Below are 22,397 nucleotides of genomic sequence, written 5' to 3' on the forward strand. Positions count from 1 at the left end.
CTGCTGTGTACTAGTTGTGTGAATGGGAAGCGTATTATTCTCTAACCCTTCATTTTTTTCATCTTTAAAACAGTGACCTCTTGGTATTTGGGGGAGATGGCGTACATGAGGAATGTACAGAAAGCACTTAGCACAAGGCACTCAGCCAACATTAGCTATTGCTGTCATCACTATCTTTTCGGCAAGCAGGGGTAGGCAGCCATTTCTGACCAGATCTGCCGTCAGAAAGCCCTCCCCAGCCCAGACCCCCTCTCTCCCATATCCACAGACGCCAGGCAGCTGTGTCCCGCCTGACCTGCAGCGCACCTGCACACTCGCTGCCTCCCGCAGGGTGCCGAGCACGTATCTCCGGACCAGTCTTGTTAATTGCTACCAAGAAGACACCCAAAGGCACAGGCTAAGGCGGACCCACAACCGTGTGTTCGTTCTTTACCCCACCCCCGACTCTGCGCTCTGATATATACCAGAGAGGCCTGCGAGGGGACGAGGGGTCTTCGGGAAACTGGACTGAAATTCGGGAAGGTGTGGGCGGGGGAGGGGGCGTTGCCCCGAGAGCCACCAGGTGAAGTCGGTTTCCCCCGGCTCCCAACCCCTCTCCTGGCGCTGGTTTGGTGATATCTAGGGCACCTGGAGCCTCCCCGCCCTTCCAGCTCCGCTTCCGACTTCAGCCTCGGCCCGGGAGAAGTAGCCGCCAGGGGTAAAAGGCGAGATTGGAGGGAGGCGCAGGCCTCCGGGGACTACCGAGTAATGGGGGCAGTTTTCGGGGAAGAGCTGAACAGCGCCACACATTTCCTCGGCGATAACATCAGCGCTTGTCAGGTGGTTGGAGCGGGCGTGTGTGTGTGTGTGCGCGCGCGCGCAAGGAGGAGAGCGAGGGGGCGCGCTCACACAAAGTTTGTGCCTGCGGGTTCGCCGCGGTCGGGCGTCCTGGGCGAGGAGGCCGGGGCGGAGGGGCCCCGCAGGCGGTGGTGGCGATGCGCCGCACCCCGCCGAGCCTGTCCCGCCGCGCTGGGTGAGGCGGCTCCTGGAGCGCGGCCGCGACCATGGGCACCCTGGGCAAAGCGAGAGAAGCTCCGCGGTGAGTAGGGGCGCCCGTTTCCTTTCTTGGGGCGGGGGCCACAGCGCGCGCGGCCCCAGGACCTCGCCGGGATGGGAAGTGTTTGGGGGGGGGTGGCGGCACGGCGCCGCCTCCTCTGGGAAGTTGCGGGCCCGGGGTGCGGGCGGCGGCGGTCGGTCGGGGTCTCGGCCGAAGTCGGGGGAGACGGGCGCGAGGGACGGACGAGCCTGGAGCGCCCTGCGCGTCTCGCCCGATGGGCTGGGGAGGGAGCCGGGTTGTGCGGACGCGCGGCCAGAGTTGGCCCGGCGAGCCCCGGAATCGCGCTTAGCGACCTGGTCCCCCGGCGCCGGGCCCCTGGAACTCCCACTCGCGGACTTTCCGCGCCCCCTGCACCTGCCGCAGCTCCAACAGCGCCACCTGGCGGCCCGTCTGGCCCTGCGGACGTCGGGCCGGACCCAGAAGGCCAATTGCCTTTTCCAGGAGTGCACAGGGGTCAGTGAGCCACATAACCACCTGGGTGGAAACCTGCACTCCCCTCCACCCACCGTGATCCTAGAGACATGTTTTAGGAGGGTCTTGGGGGTGACAGAAGATGAAGGAAAAGTGACCGTGAGTGAAAAAGCTATTGGCAGGAGAAGGAGGCCTGGAGGAGCCGGGCAATTTTGAGTTTGTCCCCCAAAGGGCCAGAACTGGACAACTGCCTGGGCCTGGGCTCAGCATAGGGCCGGGAAAGCTGTGCTCTTCCCACCTCCATCCACGCAGACTCTGTTGCTCCTGGCCGTGCCCAGTCGAGGCAGGAAGCGTTGCCCTGCTGGACCTTATGGATCTAAAAGTTCTTGGTCCTTTATGCCCTCCCCCACTCCTTCCTGTACCGTGAAGGTCCGGCACTTTGCCTTGCACGGGACTGAGAGGAGGAGCTTCAGTACATTCAAATGAGTCTGTATTATGGGAATGGGGAGAGGACAGGACTGGAAGAAATCCTCACTAGAAGCCAGTAAAAGCCATCTTCCACTGCAAAGAAAGTTGTGGAAGCTTCCTTTCTTTCTCCTTGTCCATTTCATTCCTTACTCTTCTGGGCTGAACTTCATGAAAAATTCAACCCGAAATTATGACCTCCACTGAGATACCTGAGGCTGGAGTGGATTGCACCTGAACCACTTCAGAGTTTTGACAGTCTCCTTCAGCAAACTGGATGGGGCCTTAGCCAGTTTTAGCCTCAGGAAACACTTTCAAGTTGTTTCTCTAGGGCGCTTTTTTTTTTTTCTTTAATACTTGAGGGAGCCGGTGAGGAGACATTTGCCTACTTTCCTTTAAAAATACATATGCCTTTGCAGACTTAGAGGCGAATGCATTCTATGTCTAAAATAAAGCATTTTATAAATCCTTATCTATAGCCATTTCACCAGAAGAGAACGCTTTGAAGGTTTGTCATATAGCAGCCAGTCAAGAGACTTCCACAGCAAAATTGCCCAGTTTCCTAGTTTATGGTGTACATAACCCCCATCTTCCTGACCTCTCAGGATGCCATTTCGGTTTTAGCAGTTTCTCTTCTCCCTGGTTTCTCCTGCCCAAGCCCTCTGAGTTTCAGCGGCCTCCCCATGACTACATCTCACCCTCCCTTCCCCGTCCCTTAAATACTCCCTTCAAGTTCATTCTTTCTGCTTGTATTTTACCAGTCCCTCCTAGTTCTGGTAAAAGCATCTACCTCTGAGAATCACCTCCTGCACCAAAGTGGTTTCCCCTACAGGTGACAGTAGGAAACATTGCCAGAATTAGAGCCAGGGCAGTTTTTGGAGTCCTGAATGGTTGATGCTACCAACTGAGGGAGAAAATGGAATTTTCCCTGGATTGGCCCGATGAGAGACAGAGGTAGACACCCACATCCCTGCGCCAGCAGGAAGAGCTGTGTGTGGAGACAGGCTCCAGTTGCCGTGGCCTCTTCTCTTGGGGCTAAGGAGAAATAATATGGAAGGCCTAAGAGAAAAAGAGGTTTCTAACAAGAAGGACTTTGTTTTCATCTTTCCCAAGTCTGCCTTGGGTAGAGGTCTTAATGGTGAAGAGGCAGCAGCTGAGGCCAAAAGCTGACTTATCCCAACACTGGACAACCAGTGCCAGGTTTAGAGAGTCATCACTGCTTCTGCGGAGGGAAGGGAGCATGGCATGGACACAGGAGGCTTGGCTTCTACCTGACTCTGCACTGGTGCCCAGTCACATTGCCCTTCCGAGCCCAGACCTCCATATGAATGGGTGAAGGGCTTGGAGAATGACCATGGAGGGGCCATCCAGCTCTGGGGTCTGAGGACTTTGGGGGACCTGAAAAAGAAGTAGGACCCAAGATTCAGCCTTTATGTTATCAGCTATGCTTTTGGAGGTTTTTACTTTTGTCTTAAGTTGAATTGACCCTTTCAGTTCCTCTTGCCAATTCTGATGTAGTGAAAGGTGCATAGTCCCAGGCACAGTAAATATTTATTAAACCAAACCAGAGAGGTGCCAAGTACAAATCCCAGATCAAGTACATATGAGTTCTACAACCTTGTCTATGTCATTTAGCCTCTTCTAGACTCAGTTTCCGCATCATGAAATGGAGATAACATCTCTCTGGGCTGTAAACTTTAAAGACCATGTAAATCCCCAGCCCAGAGCCTGCCATATCAAAGGTACTCAATTCAGGGTGGCCATTATTTTCTTTCATTTTCAGATGCTGATCTGTCTTGGGGCTATCACGGGGCCTGGGTAAAAATCAGTAATGGCCAGAAACTTGATCAAGTTCTGTAACACCAACCTGATCTTTCAGAAATCACTGCCTTGGCTTCGCAGATTCCCAAGAGCCAGTTTCTGATTGGATTTCACTGAGCCCATCCTAGGTTGGAACAGCTGGCAGCAGCCAATGCCAGACCAGCATTCTGGAGCTACTTTGAGAGGGAACTCGAAGGTCAGGGCGTACCCTTCACGAGTCTGGCTTTGTACTAAGTGGTCCCACTGTCTTTTTAACAGGGTGGTTTCCCAAAATCCATGTGTGCCCCAGCATTTTATTTTGATCTGAGTACTTTTTCAGCCCCTTCTGGGTGAGGTTACATCTTGTCGAGAAGCTTTCCTCAACACTCCACCTAGAACTGGTTTTCCCCCCTCTGAGAACATCACACTTCTTGCCCTTGGCACTCACAGGACAGTTATTTAAGATTTATAGAGTTATCTTTTCTTGGTCTGGTTCTGATTCTCCAACTAGATTTTTGTATTAAGGAACTTCCAGATCACCTTCGTACTACAACAACTAACATATAATGAGTATGTTTTACAGTTTGCCAAGTACCTTCACAGGCTATCTCACTGGTCCTCTCTGGCCTATCACACATGTGTTGCTCATAGGATAAGTACTTATTGATTAACTAATGCCATTGTATGTTTATCAAATATATAGTGGTTAGTTAAAGCTATGGATCTCTGGTATATTTCTTTTCTTCATCTCCTCTTTGGTAATAAACATGAAATAGCCAAAGCCACAGTAAGGAGAGGAGAATATACTCAAAGGAGTTATCAGCAACAACACCTATCACTAGTAAACCTTCAAAGATGATAGATATGTCTCTGTATGTTATGTTTATTTTTTTAATGGAGGGGAAAATAAAATGCTTAATTAACCTACTGATATCATTTTGCAAACAACTTGACTTATACTGTTGAGGTCATGACCAAAGATAAAGCTAAGTGAAAGTGGAGGAAGGTGACCTGTTGGGCTCTAAAGCCATTTCCAGATTCAGACTTGTCCTTTTGTATTCACTTCTGGAATAAAGCTCTCATAGTCAGTAAGGACTTGATAGAATAATGTTTAATGATAAAAATGACTCAGAATGATTGTCAGTAATGAAAAACAGAATCTTAGAACCAACCAAGATTTGTGAAAAAGACAGGGCTAGCTTAAAATCTAAACACCACCGCCATAACCCTCACCCCCTGCACACGGGTCCTCGGTCTTTGCCTTCTCCCCCAAAATCCTTAAAGATGTTTCTGAGGCCACCTGACTTTCTGCAGTAACTCTGGTGTTGCTCAAGACGAATGAATTTAGCTGAAGATGAGACCAAACTTAAACAATTCTTAAGACCCAAGTCAGTGGTCTCAGGGCTAAAATAAAAATTTATTGCTAGGAGCTAAAAACTGCCAAGAATAGTCTTGCGTCTGCCTTTTCCTTTCAGGAACTGGAGAAAGCAGGCCAAAGCAATCCTAACCCCAGGCTGAGGAGCCCTGTTTGCAACCCTGAAGTCTCACCTTGCTATTAGTGTGAGAGATGTCTCTTTAACAGCTAACCAGTCCGTTTGGTGCCTTTACCAAGTGGGAGGGGTATGTCTTATCAGCCCAACTCCTGGGATTAATTCTTTTATCTCTACTCCTTTCCTCTTCAATCTGCCTGCAGAGCGTGGAGCTGTCAGTGTGGTCGTCCCCTGGCTGCTCGACTCTACCTGCCTTTTCTCTTTCCCCAGGAAACCTTCTCATGGCTGCAGAGCAGCCCCTAAAGCAAGACTAGAGGGGAAGCCCTCCAGCAGCCCCCTGCCCTCCCATCCCAGCCTGGCCCAGATCACCCAGTTCCGAATGATGGTGTCTCTGGGACATTTAGCCAAAGGAGCCAGCCTGGACGATCTCATCGACAGCTGTGTTCAATCTTTCGGTGAGTTGGCGAACTGCCCACATGCATAAAAATCGCTCTCTTACTTTGTTCTTCCTTAAAAAGTGCGTTATAGAATAGCAACCTAGATTGCATTTGGGGTTTAAAAATATCTCTTGAGCCTTTGAAATGTTGGAGACTGTGCAGTGCCTATGGCACATGACTGTGTGGGTGTAATAGGTCGTGATGAGAAGTGCGATTTAAAGCAAGAAAAGTTACCGAGGAGAGTTTGCATTTCCAATTTTCTCAGGATGGAGGTTTTTCTTGGGATGAAAAATATGATAAAATGCAGGGGTACATCTGGTGCTCTTCTGTCCTTGTGTTCTTGGGGCACACAAAGACTGGGTTACATGAGCAAACGCTGTTATCAAATAGAAATTCGAAAGCCTTTGGATCATTTGGACAATAAAGTCTTAATAATTCCCCTCACAATCTTGAGGGTGGTTGTGGAGCAATAGGAAAGGACCAGGCAAAGCCAGATGTCTGTGCCTGAAAGGTACTGGCAAATGAGCAGTGTGATTGAGGGTTGAGGATCTATAAAATTAGCAGACAGACACATGGGCAGGGAGTTATCTAGGCGTGCACTCTGTCATCACCCGTACTCACAGTGAGGGATGAGCAACTTAGTGCAGCTGACAAGCAATTATCAACAAAGATGCCCTATTTTTTTTTTTTAATTTTGTAGGCACTGTCTTTCTTTTGATTGTTATATGTGAAGTAGTGATTGAAAAGTACTAAGTGTTTGTTCCCGTTCCAAAAAAGAAATGATGGAAAATTCCTAGAGTTTCAATATCACCGGTCCCCCTCCTTGCCCCTTTAGAAACCCCTCCATCTCCCACCGGGAAGCAGATAAGCATGTGTGTCTCAGCACAGAAGCGCCAGCCAGCCCTGCCCCGGTGCCTCCCAGGGAGTATAGGGGAGGCTTGATCAGATCCCAGGTAGCACAAGTGCAGGACTGTTAGAAGTCAGAGCTAGGGCTTATTCATTGGCTGGACCTGTTTAGTGCTCAGTCAAACCTTATTTGTAGAATTCAGAAAAAAATGACATTTGGGAGATTCTCATTTAGTACAATTTAGCAAAACATTGAATAGTTTGGGTGGGGGATATATGTATATGTATAGCTGATTCACTCTGTTAAACAGCAGAAATTAACACACCATTGTAAAGCAATGATACTCCAATAAAGATGTTAAAAAAAGAAAAGAATAGTTTTGGTGATTCCACCATTTGGTTTAAAGCAGCAGTTCTCAAATGTTCCTGCAAAATCAAAATCACGTGGAGGTTTTTTGTAAAGCAGATTGCTAGGTCCCACTCGCAGGCTGGCTGCTCTGGCAGGTCTGGGGTAGGGCCCAAGAATTTACATTTCTATCATTTTCCCAGGTGCTGCTGCTGCAGCTGATCCAAGAACCTCACTTTGAGAATCACTGCTTTATTGTTTATTATCGATCTTTTAACTTGGAAAAGAGGGAGTATTTTTACTATTTTAGCATTAGATTTTAATTAAATTTCTATTTAGTCTTTGAGCTGGGATGAATTTGGGAGCAGAATGGATGGTTTTCTATTTCAAAATAATCTCTTTGGAAAATATCCATGCAAGGAGATAAGCTAGAAGATGGGGGGATGGGTGGAAGCATGGCTGTAATGAGCCATTCATCATGCACTTTACTTTCACCTGCTTCCCGACTTGATAAGCTGCAAAGTTCCTACTACAGTCGTGATGGTCTTATTTACTGGTCTTTAGCAGGGCACTGTGACTATTTCATGAATAAGCATTTTTATTCTCTTTCCATTTCACTGTTGAGGAAACAAGGTCCAACAATATCTTTATCACGCCATCTTTCTTCCTCCCCTGCCAGTCATGCAGCTGCCCGCTCAGTTCAAGGCTGTTGCCCTAACCTTCAAATCATCATGACGTCAACCTGAAAAATACATGACCAATTCTGAGGTCCTGCAAAACAAAAAATGACCAAGCCTGACCCACTGCCCTCAGTGAATCCTAGCAGGGCTAAAGATACTGTTTCCTGGATTATGTTGAACTGAAAAGTACCTTAAAATCCCAAAGCTATTTAAAAAAAAACCCATTGAGTCTAATAGTCTTTTATCCATTATCGTGAAGTATCAATAGCCCCTAATTAAGCCCCTAATTGCATCTGACACTCAGCTGGGCATTGCATGAGAGAATTACAGTGACCGAACCCCTATTCCATTATTCAAGCTTAGAATACCTGAGGAATGCACCGTTCGGGGAAAGAAGAAAATGTACCAAAGACGGGGCAATGATAAGGTAAGGTGTGCAGGGAGAATAAATTCTTTAAACCATGTAGACTCTGAGTGAGTTCGCGCCAAGGGTGAGGGCATAGACTAGAGAGAGCAGCCACGGTCTGTTCACACCCCTCTCGTGCAGGGCGTGGGAATGCTGCCGGAAGGCAGCAAGGAGCCATCACAAGGCAAGGCTTTGCACCTGAGGTCCTGCAGGGTTTCCTGCCACAGAATTTACATGAAAGAGGCAAAAAAGAAAAGACACCCTATGTCTGGAGGGAATGGGAGATGACACTTTTGTCTGTGAATTGGACTCTGGTTATCAGTGAACGTGTCTAGTGGGGCAGGGGTGTGGAGCTAGAGCTGGGGGCCGGGAAGCCAAAGCCGGATTGTGACAGGCAACCATCCACGGCAGGACATTGCTTGTGCTTCTGGAGGTCTCCTCAGAGGTGATCCGAGAATAGTAACGCGAGGCTGATGTTTCTGTTGAAACTTACCTTACTGGTTATTTTCTCTAGTTAGTATAGAAGAGTTTTTGCTTTAAGAGTAAAACAATCTAGCCTAGTTTTTTATTCATGAGTTTAGAAGTCGTCTCATTTGAATACCCATGGAAAGAGAGGGAAATAGCACTACCAAAGTGTGGGGAAAGTTTTTTTTTTATCAGGGGGAGTGGGGCAGGGTGTCATCTCTCCCTTGAGACTCAGGTTTCAGCCACTCCTCCCAACAACTTGAAAAAAAAGGGGGGAGGAAATAAAACCTCTTTTGAACACAAAGACTGACTAATTAGTCCATTTACTTTTTAGTACTTTCTCAACCTCACCTTGGTGCAGATGCTTTGAAGAGGTTTGAACTGTCTACAGCTGTGCTGTCCAGTATGGCAGCCACTACCCACCTGTGGCTATTTATGTAGACAATTTAATTAACTAAAATTAAATCAAATGTAAAATTTAGTTCCTAAGCTTCACCAGCCATAGTTCAAGTGCTCAGTAGCCACAAGGGGTGCCTGCTGCTGGACAGAGTAAATAGAAAATATTCCCTTCTCTGCAGAAAGTCCATTGGATAGCACTGGCCTGGGTAGATGGTTAACTGGAAGGGGAGAAGCAGTGTGGGATTTGCATTTTTCTAGCAGCTCCAGCTAATAGTCTGACTACTGTCTAAGGCATCCTGGGCATTTGGCAGTCTTTACTGATGGCTCTCTCTTTAGTATTATTAACCATTAATTACCACCCACACTCTTCTCAGAGGAAGGACTTATTACAAGGCTGTTAGGGATGGATGGGTGGCCAGCACGTACAAATTAAGGCCTCTAGCAAGCCTCCCGATGTCACATACAGGGTTACAGATCTGTGATTAGAAATTCAGAGCCTTGAGTCATAGTGCGTTGCTTTCACCATGAAACAACCCACTCCCACCTTCTGTTTTGATCAGAGGTCATGCTTTACATTGTCACCATATTATTGCTTATTAATCCACTCTTCCACTGAGCGTAATGAGGCAAATCATCACAACCCTGGTACGTTTATGTCAAATGGATGTGAATCACACTATCTGTTTTAGAGGTAGGAAAGACCTATGAGATCATCTGGGCTGCTGTTTTTTTTGGGCTGCTGTTTTTTTTTTTTTTTTTAAGGGCTTCAAATGCTTGGCTTTTTATTTATTTATTTATTTTTGGCTGTGTTGGGTCTTCATTTCTGTGCGAGGGCTTTCTGTAGTTGTGGCAAGCGGGGGCCACTCTTCATCGCGGTGCGCGGGCCTCTCACTATCACGGCCTCTCTGTTGCGGAGCACAGGCTCCAGACGCGCAGGCTCAGTAGTTGTGGCTCACGGGCCTAGTTGCTCCACGGCATGTGGGATCTTCCCAGACCAGGGCTCGAACCCGTGTCGCCTGCATTAGCAGGCAGATTCTCAACCACTGTGCCACCAGGGAAGCCCCATCTGGGCTTTTTATAATGTTTTTACTTTGTAAGAGGGCTGCCAGCTTTGAGGGCTGAATGGAAGGCTTCAGATGTCCCAATTCTGCCCCCCATCTGAATGCAAGACAACTTCTGACAGCCTCAGAAAGAAAACTGCAAACATGTCCCAGCAAGGAACCCTCAGCAAGCAGCCCTCCTGCTTCCAGGTCGAGTGTGGGAAGAAACTCAACATCTTTGTCTTACCGGACAGCGAGAAAGGAAACACAGCTTAGCTAGTATCTTATTTATGGTGTGTTGTTTATTTCTTTCTTGGAGGGCTATATGTATTGATTTTCTTTTAAACTCAAAACAACTCTGAAATAAGTCAGGTATTAGTGTCTCTATGGACAGAGGAGACAATAAGTGGAGCCTGTGAGAACTGAAACAACTTGCCTCATGCCCCCAGCCCCCCGGCCCAGTCTAAAGAGAAAACACGCTCCCAGAAGCCTCTTGAAAGCTGAGCTGGGCCATGCTTAGGTCCTTCTCCTAGGGCAAGCTCCCTTCACTCAGGGGAGACCTGCATGCCCCACAGGGCAAGTCTGCACTCTTTGCCCACAGTCTGCAGGCCTGGTGTCGCCCAGATTAGAAATGAAACTCCATTCAATGTAGGAAACATTTATTGGACCCCATCTATATACCAGATATCTGCTTGGAATTCTCTCAAACAAATTCTGAATTAATTAAAATTAGTGTGTGCATTGTATCTCCCAAACGAGAGAAACCTCCAGACTAATAGGTATATTTCCCGTACCACTAATAGATGTCTTTCCTGCAGTTGGATGTTAAATGCATTGTATAGACCTCAGCTTATTAAGGGTAAAACACTACATCTTTTTTTTTTTTTTTTTTTTTTTTTTTGTGGTACGTGGGCCTCTCACTGCTGTGGCCTCTCCCGTTGCGGAGCACAGGCTCCGGACGCGCAGGCTCAGCAAGTATGGCTCACGGGCCCAGCCACTCCGCGGCATGTGGGATCCTCCTGGACCGGGGCACAAACCCGTGTCCCCTGCATCAGCAGGCGGACTCTCAACCACTTTGCCACCAGGGAAGCCCTACATCTATTTTTAAAGTTAGATCCAAAAAAGGCAAACACACACTTGTTGGGACTATTGTTCCCTCCATGGCAGAGGGAAGATTCAGTGTTCCTCACCACTCTGCAACTTAGTCTGTGCACCAAAGCCAAGAGCCCAGAGGCAACAAAAGCACAAGACCAGACGCAACAAAAGCACAAGACTAGACGCCAAGGGCCATGATGTTGAAGGGCAGTTGGACCCAGGAACCAGCAACTCCAAGGAACAAAGCCAAGTGTAGGGTCAGGAAGGCTGGCCATTGTGAGGACAGGCCCTTTGGGAAGAAGACCACAGCTGTCCCAGCAGCCTCCTCAGTGGAATCTCCCATCTCTGGGAGTCATGGTTGCAAGATTTCGTATGTATAGGATGGTCCTTGGGGCACCCACGTCCTGAGGCTCCTGGGCATCAGAGCAGCTCCCGGGCATGACTGTTCTTAGCCCTCTGGAGTGAATGCATATTCTATAGTTGGGATGCTGTACATTGTATGGAGCCTCCTTGCTGCATCTTTGATAGGCTGGCATGTCTGCCCTCTCCAGGTGTGAGATACAGTGACTAGGAATTTCCCTTCTCCTCCTTTCTTAGGCCTGGCAGGCTGGGCCTTTACCTGAATTGGCCCCATTCATCTTCACAACAACTCTGTGAGGTGGATATTATTTTGCTCTTTTAATTAACAGGTAATTGAAGCTCAGGAATGTTGGTAACCTGTGGAAAGTGGCCAAACTCATTAGTGGGAGAGCCGCTGAGATCTGAACTCTGACACTCCTGTTCTCTCCACTCTACCAGAGGTTCTCTAGCTTCAGCATGAGCAGTCATCATGGTGGGGTGTGTTCAACTTCCAGGTTCGTGAGGGTCAACTCCAGAGCTTTTCATTCAGTTGTGGTTTTGAAGGAGGTGACCCCACAAACTGATTTTGAGAAATACCATCCTACAGCTCACTTGCTTCTTGGACATCCCAGAGCATCTTCTCAGGCTTTCTAGGGAAACACGGAAAACTTGAAGAATACAAATCCTCTGAAAAACAATAGAGCAAATAGGTTTTCAACTATATGAACTAGACAGTCACGAGGCGAAGCCAGTGTCCTGGCCATCTCTAAAGCAATCAGTCCAGATCTAACTAGGGAGAGGCCTGCCTTTGAGAAGGTTTGCAACTCTGGGCCCACTTCTGTCAGATTTTCCTGTATTTCTATCCCTTTTCAAATGCAGGAACTCTCTTGAAAACTTCCCGCCTGTCAGTCTTTTGGCCGTGGAAATAAACAGAAAGTGGTGGTCTATTACTACTATGATTTGGTTCCTTGCACTCAAAGGCGGCATTCCCAATGTGCATTTCCACCTTTAAGCCACACTCAGACCCGTTTACTGTGGTGCTGGGGGCCTGGCTCCCTAGTGTATGCCAGTTCCCCACGGGTCAGAGACCCAGAAGTAGTGGCTTAGCTGAGGGAACTGGAGAAGTGCTCCTCTGAGCGCTTCTTCAAAAGTGCTGCTTTTGCAGCAGAATTTTTAAGGCCCTGTATTGACATGAAGGTTGTTAAGTCCGTGATGGAAACACATTAGGAAATAACGTGAAAGCAAAAATGGTGTGTTCAGTTGTTGGCTGTGCTTGGCAGTGAGACCACAGGGGAAGGTTATCTGAAGTGCAGACCCACCCCTGGCCCACCTCCTGTTGGTAGGACCTGCCTGCCTCTTCCTGGAGCTGTTACAGCTGCTGGACTTGGTGCCTTGGTCTGCAGGTAGTTTGGGCTACCAGCTAGTTGGGGTTGTCCTAGAGTGGTTACGAGGAAGACAGCAGGGAAAGAGCGAGAGAAGAAGCAGGGTCAGCTACGCACGTCCTACGCAGATGCACAGGGCACCACACTTGACTGGATGTTGTCACAGTCTTGAGAGCGGTTGTTACGTCATCAGGAGTTTAGCAGGCCAATTGCTAAATACAGGCATCAAGAAAAATTAAATTATATAAACTTACAGTTATATTAAAAATAAAAATAAACCCTCAAAACTCATCATTTCCTAGTGTATTACCACATTTTACTGTCATCCATCTTCTTGAGATGGCCATTGTGTCTGTATGGTACAAATGCTATATAGTGATACGCTATACATGTATAGCACATACGTATCATACATATACATATAGTGGTGTGGAGATAGCTGTGTCCCAGCTCCATGGTCCGTGAAGTCACGCCAGGAGCTTGACGTTCCCTGTGTTGGGAGTATTTATTCCAGGGAAATGGGCAAACACTACCAATCGGGTTCATCTCGACCCCACCCCTGGAGAGGCCATCATTAAGCATTTACCAGCACCTTCCCCCAGCTACGGAGGATGCTTACACGGCAAAGGGCAAAGGCGGGAAGCTGAAAACTGGAAATTTTACTTTGTGTTGCCTGTTTAGGAGAAAGTATTATTTGCCGTTGTTTTGCTACTTTCATCTAAGTATCTTGTAAAACAACTCTCCGTGTGTTCTTCAAAGAAAAGGAACCATATATCTTACAGTTAAGGAGTCACATATCAGTGAAGTTGAGAAATTTTTTTGAAGTGACAGATCTGTGGTCACAAGAGGGGAAGGGGGCTGGGGGGGTGGGTGAAAGGGGTGAAGAGGGTCAATTGTATGGTGACAGATGGTAGGTAGACTTTTGGGGGTGATCACTGTGTAGTGTATATACAAATATTGAATTATAGTGTTGTACACCTGAAACTTACATAACAGTAAAAAGAAAAAAAATGTCACAGTGGAAATTTAAGACTGAGAGATTTTCATTTTGGAGTCGAAGTTATTCTGTGTTTTTGTTTTTTTAATTTACCTCCTCTAAAAATTCTCCATGATTAAACTTTCCCTTATTTCTGATCAACTAAACCTCAGTTTTGTGACTTCTGTTCTTCATTAATACATTAATGCTAGCATTATATGCTGTTTCTCTTCGTTTCTGATTCCATCTGTTTAATCATTTGCCTTCATTTCTCTCTATCTGGTAACAGGCACTATTGATACATAAAACCAAGCTTTTGTTGAGTGTGTTTTCATAAGTTTGTTTGCTAACTATATTTCTAACTTTGTGAGCTGTCCATATCTTAGCCTATTTATCACTTGTTTAATGTTTTTATTATTAGAGGTTTTGAAAGCTTTTTATGGTTAAAAAAAAAAAAGCCTGTTAACTCTTTGATTGGCATTTGCTACAGGCATTTTTTTCCTCACTCTCATTTCAGTTTTTATGTTGTTTTGGGGACGTTAATGAAATATTACATTTTTGTGTAGTTAAATTTTTCATGTTTTCTTTATCTTTTCCTTTATTAACTCTGAACTTGAAAAAAGATCCCTATTCCAAAGATTTCGTGACTATTCCATTGTCATTTTAATTAAAGTTTTATTAAATCCATTGTATGATATAATTCCATATTCCACTATTGTGGATGATCAGTAAAACTTTGTCAACAGTTTTTGCTGCAAAAAAAAGAAGCCTTCAATCTTGTTTTTGAGGTTGTCATTAGCTTAAACCCAGAGCACTTGGACTGTCACTTTGTAACTCAGAGCCTCAATTTCCCCTCACTGTCATACTCCTGAAATGATTTCTGAGACTGAAAATGTCTGGGAGAAGGCGTAATGGGGTCTCAATCATGATGTTGACTGTGAACTTGTAGGTCCTTTGGGAATTTGTCTGTTTTTTTTGTTTGTTTGTTTGTTTGTTTGTTTGTTTTGCTGTATGCAGGCCTCTCACTGCTGTGGCCTCTCCTGTTGCAGAGCACAGGCCCAGTGGCCATGGCTCACGGGCCCAGCCGCTCCGTGGCATGCGGGATCCTCCCGGACCGGGGCACGAACCCGTGTCCCCTGCATCGGCAGGGGGACTCTCAACCACTGCGCCACCAGGGAAGCCCAATTTGTCTGTTTTTAAAGAAAGTACTTTTGACTATTAGAAGAGCCAGTATCCTTAGGGTGAAGACTTAAAAGACCAACCAAATTTAAATCGATTTTTTCCCTAAATTATTAATATAGACTGAATCTATGTTGTACTTACATAGACTTTTTTATTGTGGTAAAATGTACATAACATAAAATTTACCACGTATGTAGACTTTAAAATTTTTTCTAGTAATAGTTACCTTTTGAGTATTTACTATGAACAACACAGTATTTATATTAATATTTTTATTTACATATTCTCATTTAATTCCCACTACTTTATAAGTTCTTGTATTTACAGAGACCTGACTATTACTCAGCTCACATACTTACTTTTTTTCCAGTTTTTTTTTTGAGACATAATTGACATACATCACTGCATAAGTTTAAGGTGTACAGCATAATGGTTTGATTGACATATATTATGAAATGATTACCACAATAAGTTCAGCTAACATCCATCTTCTCATATTTGTATTTACAAAGATCTAACTGTAACTCAGCTCTCCTGTTTGACTTTTTAAATTTTAATAACTTTTTTTAAACATCTTTATTGGAGTATAATTGCTAAAATTTTAATAACCTTTTAAATTATGTTCACTATAGAAAGCTTAGAAAATACAGACTAGCAAAAAGAAGAAAATTGCATTCATCCATTCTACCACCAAAAGCAAGATAAGCACTATTGACACAGTTGGGTATATCTTCTAGATTCTCTTCTATGCATGTTTATGTACTGCAATCATAGTAACTTTATTTATGGTAGATTGACTACAATTACCTCTTTGCTTTTCATCATTCACATTTTAAACAATTATGATCTTAAAATCAGTATTAGTATTTATAAAGAGGTGTGCTAGCACACAAAGTTGCTATTCCATCCTAAAATTGATTTTAAAAAATAATTCTGGCATAATCTCTTCACATATGAGGCATAAAAGTGAAGGTTGCTTGGCAACTAAAATGATTCTAATGAGGACTTAAAGACATTACAAGAAAAGAAAGGTAGTTACTCATTTCTTTCCAGTGCTAAATGAGAATTATGATAACCATGACTGATTATAGTTGTAATAAATGAAGGAAACAAAAAATGCTCCCATTAACTTAAAAGTCTAGAGGTGAGCTTTTTTTTTTTCTTTTATGTATAGGGAAAGTCAGCAGGGTTTTGCTGAAGGGAAACAGAAACAGTGGAAAAATCTTGTGTCTTTGTTAACTTTCTAAGAGAATCTTAAGAAGTAGCAACCGGGAAAGATACACAGTAGAAGCACAAAGATGCTACAATTTGGTACGTTTGTGATTCTTCTGCGGAGATGGTGGGCAGTGGTGTGAGGGAGGACACGTTGTCTGCTTTGGTTTTTTCCAAAGAGTGGTCAAGGGCCCTGGGGAGACTGCTGAGGTTCTTACCAAAATCTTCAGGCAGAAGATGCTGCCAGGATGGAGCTTGGATTAGAGGGACACCAGCAATTAATTGAAATGAACAAAGGGAGTAGGGACCAGAGGTGCTGTTCTTGAGGGGGAAGGGGAAGCAGAGATTGGCAGTTTTAGAGTGAAGGAGAGAGTGGAATAACCAGAGTAGTAAGACAGTCAAGGATGAAGTCACTTGGGAATTTCTGGGGTAGGGGAGCAAAGGTAGCTTTGTCTGGCTTCCCTTCACTGATGTCTGTGAACCGCTGTTCCCCCAGGACTTGTTTTTGTCATCTTGTGAAGAACCCCATTTAAAGGAGGCACCCAGGACATTTAGGAAGCCAAGAAATGTCCCAGCATTATGATGTATGAGTCTATCTTGTTAGAATGTAGTTACATTCTATGTAGTTACAGCCTACAGAGCATCCTTAAGTCTGGTGAGCAGTTAATCCTTTTGGTTAATTTTGCATTCACTTATTTAATGACAGGTGCATAGGGATGTTTTCATGCTCCCTTCCCCCCTTCTTCCTCCCCAGCTCATTTGCATCCTGGGTTCCAGATTTACTCCACCCAAACCTCCTTTGGTGGGTTCACCATTTCCTTCCACTCCCAGGTAGTTCAAGACACACAGTGAGTCACTCAGGCTTCTGATGTGTTGCTTTCCAGAAGACAGCTGTAGTTGCCACACTCCTGGCTGCTGGACTTTGTCTTCCGTTATTGCCAAGGATGAGCTGAGTGCGTGGTGACTGGGGTTCACCTGAATGTTTGGCACTGCTTTAAATAAACCCGGAAGGACCTATTCCCCACAGTTACTGTGCCTGTGGTTCCCCCACCATCTCTGCCCTCAGTGGCTTAGAGTCCTGTTACCTGTTCAGCAACCACCAGCATCTGCCCGAGATGGACTTAGCTTCAGTTAACTGAGAAAGTATGCCCCGAAAATTGCAAGAAATATAGAAGAGGATTCTCTGGACTAAAAGAGATATAAGGGACATTTCAACCAGTCATAACATGTGAACCTTTATTCTAAATGTACACACACACATATTCATAATTATTATATAATTATATGTACTTGGAAATTTGTATGCTGAATGGATATTTAATGATATTAAGGAATTACTATCGATTTTATTTGAGGTGTGTTAATGATGCATTGGGGTTTTTTTTTCTTAGGAGTTCTTATTTTTTTAAATACATACTGAAATAGTTACTGATGAAATATCATGTTTGGGATTTGCTTTTAAATAATATGGGAGGGAAAAGTGAGTGGAGTATAGATGAATTGGCCATGTTCTGATCTTTGTTGAAGCCAGATATGTCCATAGAGGTCCCTTACATTGTTTTTGCCTACTATGGTATATGCTTATAATTTTCCATATTGAGATCTTAAAAAGAAAAGTATTCTCAAACCTAAGAAAAATAGATGATTAAGAATTCCAGAAAATTCAAAGGAATCTAGTCTAATTTTTGGGGGTGATGAAATAGAGTGCTATGTCTGTCTTAAAGAGGGAAGAGGAAAGTCAAGAATAAACATAGGGTACTTTGGTTGCACAGCACTGAAATACCTGATTCGTGTCCTGTACTTGACATCCCACATCACATTCAGCCCACTCCCTGCTTCAGCACTGAGATGTTGAATTCCCGGTATCCAGAAAGAACAAAACAAAACAAAAAAAACTGCAGACTTTAATCTTCAACCCTACTATCAGAGGCAGGACTTGGAGTTAAGTGACTGAGAGAATGTAATGCTGTCCTCCCCACCCCACCTCACACACACACACACACACACACACACACGCACACACACACACACGCGCACGCACACACACACACAGTTTTGATTAGGGAAATGCCATGGTCGTGGTAGAGCCTGATCCCAAGAAGGCAGTGAGCAGATTACAGAGGAGGCCATGGGAGGCCACACAGCATGGTAGTCTTTGGAATTCACTCCTGACTCTGCCATTTACCAAATGTAGGCCTTAGGCAAGTTATTTTACTGCAGTTTTCTCATCTGCAAAACAGATAATAATGGTGAAAGGTTTTAAAGGTCATTTTAGTTTGGGTGAAAATTAAATGTTTGTTTTAGGTAGGTTTCCTCAGAAGCAGATCCTGAGACAAGGATTTGAATACAAATAGCTTACTTTGGAAAATGGTCCTAGGAAAAAACTGGGAAGACGGCTTATAAAGGGTGCATTGTCAAGTGGGTTACTACTCTAGAATCAAGGTAGAAGACTTCAGAACTATCCTACCGAAGGCAAAGGAGCTGGGGTATTTATATGGCAAGTACCTCCAGTCATTGGTTAAGGGCTGCTTCTAGGTGTTAATTCTCCAGCATGTTTTCTCCAGCATGTCTGGGCTGCTGTGCGCACAGGTGGGGATGGGAAGGACCTCCAAAGGAAGCCCTCAGGCAGGTTGAAGTTGGGTGGGCATACACTATAATGGGAGGGCCTGAGAGTATGTGGGTGGGGTACTGATGGCTCTGCTACAAAGTAAATGTTGGATGGGCAAATATAGGCTACATATAGATCCAAATAGATTCAGAGCTTGTTAATAATCGTACTCAAAGTATATACATACAGACATGGGTATGGATGGATGTCATTCTGCAGGTGTAAACACTTATAAGTGGCTCTGGACATTTTCATCAGACTTAAACACAGTCTATGTTTTTGTTAGACATACTGATGGAAATAAGTACATTAGATGAAAATCAAAGTTCAGGAAGATCAATAAGGAAGAGCAAAGAACTTGGACAGCACTTCAATAGGAATAAATGTCTCACACTGAGATGTAATAATATTGCTTTATATATATTCTGGATGGAGAAAAACTAGGGTAATTGTCATCTTATAAAAAATACCAAAGGATATTAGTAGATTTTAAATTCAGTATGAGCCTGTAGTTCCATGTGACTTCTCAAAAAGTAATCTGGGATTGCCTTAATAGAAATAGACTTTCCAAACTTCCGGGTAAGATGGCGGAAGAGTAAGACGCGGAGATCACCTTCCTCCCCACGGATACACCAGAAATACAGCTACACGTGGAACAACTCCTACAGAACACCTACTGAACGCTGGCAGAAGACCCCAGACCTCCCAAAAGGCAAGAAACTCCCCACATACCTGGGTAGGGCAAAGCGGAGAGATCCGCACACAGAGGATCGGTGCCGAGCGGCACTCACCAGCCCGAGAGGCTTGTCTGCTCGCCCGCCGGGGCGCGCAGCGCTGGAAGCTGAGGCTCGGGCTTCGGTCAGAGCGCAGGGAGAGGACTGGGGCTGGCGGCGAGAACTCAGCCTGAAGGGGGCTAATGTGCCACAGCTAGCCGGGAGGGAGTCCGGGAAAACTCTGGAGCTGCCGAAGAGGCAAGAGACTTTTTCTTCCCTCTTGGTTTCCTGGTGCGCGAGGAGAGGGGATTAAGAGCGCTGCTTAAAGGGGCTCCACGGACGGGCGCGAGTCGCGACTGAAAGCGCGGAGCCCAGTGACAGGCGTGGGACGCTGGGGCTGCTGCTGCCGCCGCCAAGAAGCCTGTGTGCGAGCGCAGGTCACTGCCCACACCGCCCTTCCGGGAGCCTGTGCAGCCCGCCACTGCCGGGGTCCCGGGATCCAGGGGCGGCTTCCCTGGGAGAACGCCCGGCGCGCCTCAGGCTGGTGCAACGTCACGCCGGTCTCTGCCGCTGCAGGCTCGCCCCGCACTCCGTGCCCCTCCCTCCCTCCCGGCCTGAGTGAGCCAGAGTCCCCGAAGAGGCTGCTCCTTTAACCCTGTCCTATCTGAGCGAAGAACAGACGCCCTCCGGCGACCTACACGCAGAGGCGGGGCCAAATCCAAAGCTGAGACCTAGGAGCTGTGAGAACAAAGAAGAGAAAGGGAAACCTCTCCCAGCAGCCTCAGAAGCAGCGGATTAAAGCTCCACAATCAACTTGATGTACCCTGCATCTGTGGAATACATGAATAGACAACACATCATCCCAAATTGAGGAGCCCGGAGTCAGTGCTGTGCCTCTGAGGTGGGAGAGCCAACTTCGGGACACTGGTCCACAAGAGACCTCCCAGCTCCACATAATATCAAATGGCGAAAATCTTCCAGAGATCTCCATCTCAACACCAGCACCCAGCTTCACTCAACGACCAGCAGGCTACAGTGCTGGACACCCTAAGCCAAACAACTAGCAAGTCAGGAACACAACGCCACCCATTAGCAGAGAGGTGGCCTAAAATCATAAAAAGTCCACAGACACCCCAAAACACACCACCAGACGTGGACCTGCCCACCAGAAAGACAAGATCCAGCCTCATCCACCAGAACACAGGCACTAGTCCCCTCCACCAGGAAGCCTACACAACCCACTAAACCAACCTTAGCCACTGGGGACAGACACCAAAAACAACAGGAACTACGAACCTGCAGCCTGCAAAAATGAGACCCCAAACACAGTAACATAAGCAAAATGAGAAGACAGAAAAACACACAGCAGGAGAAGGAGCAAGATAAAAACCCACCAGACCTAACAAATGAAGAGGTAATAGGCACTCTACCTGAAAAAGAATTCAGAATAATGATGGTAAAGATGATCCAAGATTCTATTTCCCAGATCCAAAATCTTGGAAATAGAATAGACAAAATGCAAGAAACAGTTAACAAGGACCTAGAAGAACTAAAGATGAATCAAGCATCGATTAAAAACACAATACATGAAATAAAAAATACTCTAGATGGGATCAATAGCAGAATAACTGAGGCAGAAGAACGGATAAGTGAGGTGGAAGATAAAATAGTGGAAATAACTGCTGCAGAGCAAAATAAAGAAAAAAGAATGAAAAGAACAGAGGACAGTCTCAGAGACCTCTGGGACAACATTAAACGCACCAACATTCGAATTATAGGGGTTCCAGAAGAAGAAGAGAAAAAGAAAGGGACTGAGAAAATATTTGAAGAGATTATAGTTGAAAACTTCCCTAATATGGGAAAGGAAATAGTTAATCAAGTCCAGGAGGCACAGAGAGTCCCATACAGAATAAATCCAAGGAGAAATACGCCAAGACACATATTAATCAAACTGTCAAAAATTAAACACAAAGAAATCATATTAAAAGCAGCAAGGCAAAAACAACAAATAACACACAAGGGAATCCCCATCAGGATAACAGCTGATCTCTCAGCAGAAACTCTACAAGCCAGAAGGGAGTGGCAGGACATAATTAAAGTGATGAAGGAGAAAAACCTGCAACCAAGATTACTCTACCCAGCAAGGATCTCATTCAGATTTGATGCAGAAATTAAAACCTTTACAGACAAGCAAAAGCTGAGAGTTCAGCACCACCAAACCAGCTTTACAACAAATGCTAAAGGAACTTCTCTAGGCAAGAAACACAACAGAAGTAAAAGACCTACAATAATGAACCCAAAACAATTAAGAAAATGGGAATAGGAACATACATATCGATAATTACCTTAAATGTAAATGGACTAAATGCTCCCACCAAAAGACACAGAGTGGCTGAATGGATACAAAAACAAGACCCATCTATATGCTGTCTACAAGAGACCCACTTCAGACCTAGAGACACATACAGACTGAAAGTAAGGGGATGGAAAAAGATATTCCATGCAAATGGAAACCAAAAGAAAGCTGGAGTAGCAATTCTCATATCAGACAAAATAGACTTTAAAATAAAGACTACTAGAAGAGACAAAGAAGGACACTACATAATGATCAAGGGATCGATCCAAGAAGAAGATATAACAATTGTAAATATTTATGCACCCAACATAGGAGCACCACAATACATAAGGCAAATACTAACAGCCATAAAAGGAGAAATCGACAGTAACACAATCATAGTAGGGGACTTTAACACCCCACTTTCACCAATGGACAGATCATCCAAAATGAAAATAAATAAGGAAACACAAGCTTTAAATGATACATTAAACAAGATGGACTTAATTGATATTTATAGGACATTCCATCCCAAAACAACAGAATACACATTTTTCTCAAGTGCTCATGGAACATTCTCCAGGATAGATCATATCTTGGGTCACAAATCAAGCCTTGGTAAATTTAAGAAAATTGAAATTGTATCAAGTATCTTTTCCGACCACAATGCTATG

At 45.2% G+C, this 22,397-nt stretch overlaps 1 protein-coding gene across 2 annotated transcripts in view; it reads left to right on the forward strand.

Moving 5' to 3' along the window:
* The first annotated feature begins 953 nt into the window (after positions 1-953).
* RASGRP1 (RAS guanyl releasing protein 1) overlaps positions 954-22,397 on the forward strand; it is an 85,022-nt gene continuing 63,578 nt past the window's right edge. For both annotated transcript variants that reach the window (XM_082618122.1, XM_082618123.1), the window contains exons 1-2: positions 954-1,078; positions 5,533-5,717. In XM_082618122.1, coding sequence (XP_082474248.1) covers positions 1,044-1,078; positions 5,533-5,717 — 220 coding nt within the window. In that variant the 5' untranslated portion in view covers positions 954-1,043. The remainder of the gene's footprint in view (positions 1,079-5,532; positions 5,718-22,397) is intronic.

This window comes from Mesoplodon mirus, assembly GCF_964341445.2.
Source record: "Mesoplodon mirus genome assembly, chromosome: 4".
NCBI classification, from domain to species: domain Eukaryota; kingdom Metazoa; phylum Chordata; class Mammalia; order Artiodactyla; family Ziphiidae; genus Mesoplodon; species Mesoplodon mirus.